Below are 4,653 nucleotides of genomic sequence, written 5' to 3'. Positions count from 1 at the left end.
AACTAGCATTTCTGGTATGAAAAAGTATTGGGAACAACATTTAATATATCATGTATTGCACGTTCACTCCTTCGATACAAAAATGAAGAATAATATAAAACTAAGATTTAATTATTTAAGCAGCATTAGCAAGAAGATTATCATTAGCAGAAGCACCATATGAATATTCATGTTTGACAGCCTTCAAAAGGAGACTATCATGTTCAAGTGCCATCTGAATCGGCAATGATCCAAGTCCGTTCGCCATGGCCAGAAGCATCTTCTTTGTTTCCTTCTTGAACTCATTCTTATCTATCCTCCCATTCATGTCGTGGTCAAATTGCACGAACAGCGATTCGTACACACGCGCCACCTCCTCGGGCTCGCGCTTCACATCCACGCCGAAGTGCGTCTCCATCACCCTCAGCCTCTGCAGTTCCTTCACCATCTCCTTGTAAGACAGAAAGCCATCTTTGTCCGCGTCCAGTTGAGCGAAGAGGTCGTTTACTGACGCGGAGAAGGCCTCCTCATCTTCAACGAAGTTGGCGATGGTGGTGCCGTCTATGATTTCTACGCTCATGGCTGGTGCTTGATTTTCAAAAATCAAAATCAGCTTAATTAGGGATTTTGTAATTGTAACAATAATTAGAACTTAGAAGAGAGACTAGTGAGACTTTTATGTTTTGTTTGATGAAAGGTGGGTCTAATTTAAAGGGTATTTATAGGAATAAGCAAACGTAATATCTTATTCTGAAATTGAATTTAGAAAAAGAAAAAGTATCTGTAATAAAGAATTTCCCTTTTTTAGTTGAAATCTGTTAATCTTTTAAATTTTAAATTTAAATTTTGATCCAAATCAAAACAAAATAAAAAATTGATACAATATAGATCGCAATCTTTTGAAATAAAATTAGATTAGATTGAAAAATTAATTTGTTGAATATGGTTTGGGATGGCGGTTATGAAGCATATACAGGAATGAAAAATGTGTTTGAGAATGTTCCCATCTCGCGTTGAAGAAACGCTTTTGATTTCTTTATTAATGTATTATTGTTCTCAATTCGCATGGTGTGACCGTTGTTTTGTTTTAGTTATAGATTTTGAATTTGAGTTAATTTAATCTAGAGAAAGCTTAGCTTGACGACCAAATTTAATTCAAGCTCAACTTTATATTATTCCTTTGTTCTTTTAATACAGGAGTAGCATTAGGACTTTATTTTTTTATTTTTTAATTATGGGAATCTTTTTTATTTCGTCAGTGTGCACACATTTAATTTTTTTGTTTCGGGAAGGTATTCTAGGATATCATATATATTCTTTGACGATCTTATTATCGCGAAGAACATTTCGTTTTAAATTATTCGATTCATCTGCATTTTAGGCTAACGGAAAATTGAACAGTTAATTTCTTTGGTTGAGTATTGGGAGACAAGCTAATTCAGATCCCCTAATTTAGTCAAATATATATCAAAAAAGTATTCTTTAGTCAAATAAATTGGGAACTTTTGGTAGAAATCAAAATTGTGTAGGCGTAAGTAAAACTTGTCCGTACCTTGCTGAATGCTGAGTTTAGTGGGCTTGATTGCATCTATTAAAAAAAAAAAAATCTAGGAAATAGCAATTTTGTTAAATTTTAGTTATGTAACCAGTAAAAAAAGTAAGTTATTGGATAAAATCTCATACCAATCTCACACCATTAAAATTATTTTGATAGTTATTTGATGATTACAAATCATAAAAATTGTTACCCCCTAAAATTTCTAAAAAAAAATATTGTGTATAGTACCATAGTATAATACCCCGATTCTTTAGTTGGATGTCAACGTGTCAAAAGTCAAAAGACCTTAGTCAATAGTCATCGGAGTAAAATGTGTGCAAACTTAATTTAATTTACTCCCGTTGATTGCCAATCAAATTTGAATGGTATTATTATTAAAAAAAAGTTACATGAACCGTTAATTATTTATAAAACTATTATTTATATAACCAAGTTAGCTGGATTCTGTGATTAACAGTAATTATATACAAATTAATTGTTCATGTAGTATTTGGGTTAATAAACGGATTTTCTTTAATTAATAAAAATGCTTTATTTTTTAAATTAAGGTCTACCGGTGTACCTAATATTAAGATAGTACTAATATTTTGGCAAACATAAACATGTGCAGATTCAGCCAATAGAATTCAACTAACTAGTTAATATTATTACTACCCACTGAATCCTCTCCTGCGTCGCGTCATTTGATGAATCAACGCAGCCGTTCGTCTGTCCTATGGTGATAATAGATATTTTTTTAATGATAAATTTAATGTTTTTTTTATTTTAAGTGGATGTTATTTTATTTTTAGAAAGATATTTTTTTGATTTTAGGGAAAAAAGGAAAAAGAAGATTAGAGTAGAGACATAACAAACAATAGTGTTAAGATTCTGATGTTTCAAATTAATTAAACATTTTTTTTAAATTTGATTTTTAAAATTAATCAAACATTTTTTAATCTGTTTTTTACCTTAAAAGTATAAACATTGTTCTCCTATACTTTTTCTATTATTTCATGCTAAAGTCATATAATTTGATTAGCAATAAAACAATTTTAACTAATATCTAAATAAGTTCGATCAATTAAGAAGTAATATTTTATTTATCACTTGTTTTATTAATTTATAAAATACTATTTCAAACAAGCATATTTGCGATGAAAACACACACATCCAATTCTTAACAAAACTGTTACTTTATGACTTTGGCCAATTGTTTTTGAGAATGCCCACTATAGATTCTTATATAGTGTATGTATTAAAAATATAACGATTAAATAATTGTTAAGGCTTAATGTTGCATTTGCTTGCTAGAAAAACGCGCATATCCTGGTCGACAAACTTTCTAGAGTATCTCAAAATCCAGGACTTAAAGTATAACAACGGTCGCAAAAAGGGAACTTTTTTTTATAACCGAATAAAATAAATTAATTATTTACCGAACTATGTATATTTAAATATTTATATTTTCTTTTTTATTATTATCTTAGTAATAATAACGAGATATTAATACGATTATTGCGTATATTTTAATTTATTGTTACCGTTAACAAGATAATAAGATTATATTTGTACTTTGTAGTATGATTTAGATCAATTTAAAAGATAAAATTTATATAATTTGTTATGATTTTTATGATATCAATTTGATATTTATTTTTTAATCAAATCTAATTTTGTTTTAAAAGATTGCTATGTATATTGTATTAATTTTTGCATTTATTTTGAATCTAATTTGATTGAAAGTATTGTGATTTGGATCAAAATTTAAAAAGATTAATAGATATTAACTAAAAAGAAAAAGATACATTCTTTAATTGAATTCTATTATTAAAGATAATAAGATATTGCGTTTGCTTACGGTGTAACCACCTTCTCCTTATTCCTATAAATACTTCAAATTAGACCCACCTTTCGTCAAACAAAGCAAAAAAGGCTCACTAATTTCTCTTCTAAGTTCTCATTATTGTTATAATTACAAAAATCTTAATTAAGCTGATTTTGATTTTTTGAATATCAACCACCAGCCATGAGCGTAGAAATCATAGACAGCACCACTATCACTAGTTTCGTGGAAGACGAGGAGGCCTTCTCCGCGTCAGTGAGCGACCTCTTTGCTGAACTGGATGCGGACAAAGACGGCTTCCTATCTTACACGGAGATGGTAAAGGAGCTCCAGAGGCTGAGGGTGATGGAGACGCCCTTCGGCGTGGACGTGACGCGCGATCCCGAGGAGGTGGCGCGTGTGTACGAGTCGCTGTTCGTGCAGTTTGACCACGACATGAATGGGAGAGTGGATGGGGATGAATTCAAGAAGGAAACAAAGAAGATGCTTCTGGCCATGGCGAATGGGCTTGGATCGTTGCCGGTTCAGATGGCACTTGAACATGATAGTCTACTCTTGAAGGCTGTCAAACGTGAATATTCCTGTGCTGCTGCTTCTACTAATAATAATCTTCTTGCTAATGCTGCTTAGTTTAATTAATTAAAACACTTGTTTTTGTTATTATTATTCATTACTAATCTAGCTTAGTGTCTTGTTCTTCTATTAGGTGTTTTTGTGATTTCATTATTATTCTTGTTTAATTTTTGTGCTTCTAATAGTGCACGTGACTACTCTTTCATATAATGTTACATACATACAAAGAAATCAAGTTTAAATTTCTTTTCTTGATAATTTAATTTTGATTTTGTTTTTTAAATTTAATTTAATTTTATTCAAAAGATTGCAATGTAAATTATATTTATTTGAATTTTTTATTTTTAGAGTATGTACGAGACAAAATTTGAATTACTAATATTTAGCTTAAGAGAAAGTATAATGGTTTAGGGTGTGTTTGGCAACCACGTTGAAAGAGAAAAAGCACGTTACAGCTTCTTGAACGCTTCCATTTTTGGTTTGGCTAATTTTTCTATTTATAAAGGCAAAAGTGATTTTGGTTACAAAATCACGTTTACAAGAAGCAAGAATTTCTAACTTCTGCGTTGCACTAACTGGCTTTTAGCCATTGACATTTAATCTTTATTTTTCTTTTACCAACTTTATCATTTATATATACTATTGTATTATTTATAGAATTCTTATTATTTTTCTCTACATGAGTTCTTTTTTTCTATTATTTATTATTTATATTTTT

The 4,653-nt window shown here is 30.0% G+C and overlaps 2 protein-coding genes across 2 annotated transcripts; one reads left to right on the top strand and one right to left on the bottom strand.

Moving 5' to 3' along the window:
• LOC107608361 lies at window positions 18–707 on the bottom strand. Its single transcript, XM_016310169.2, has one exon. It carries the CDS (start codon window positions 557–559, stop codon window positions 116–118), a length of 444 nt encoding a protein of 147 aa, XP_016165655.1. The 5' UTR covers window positions 560–707; the 3' UTR covers window positions 18–115.
• LOC107608591 lies at window positions 3,425–4,130 on the top strand. Its single transcript, XM_016310337.2, has one exon. It carries the CDS (start codon window positions 3,546–3,548, stop codon window positions 3,990–3,992), a length of 447 nt encoding a protein of 148 aa, XP_016165823.1. The 5' UTR covers window positions 3,425–3,545; the 3' UTR covers window positions 3,993–4,130.

This window comes from Arachis ipaensis, chromosome B07 (genome assembly GCF_000816755.2).
Source record: "Arachis ipaensis cultivar K30076 chromosome B07, Araip1.1, whole genome shotgun sequence".
Lineage (NCBI taxonomy): Eukaryota > Viridiplantae > Streptophyta > Magnoliopsida > Fabales > Fabaceae > Arachis > Arachis ipaensis.
The sequence above is the reverse complement of the archived record's forward strand: the minus strand, read 5'-3'. Positions and strand labels throughout refer to the sequence as shown.

Excerpts from the sequence above, each read along its gene's own strand:
- LOC107608361 (XM_016310169.2), bottom strand. The coding sequence starts at position 559 with ATGAGCGTAGAAATCATAGACGGCACCACCATCGCCAACTTCGTTGAA.
- LOC107608591 (XM_016310337.2), top strand. The coding sequence starts at position 3,546 with ATGAGCGTAGAAATCATAGACAGCACCACTATCACTAGTTTCGTGGAA.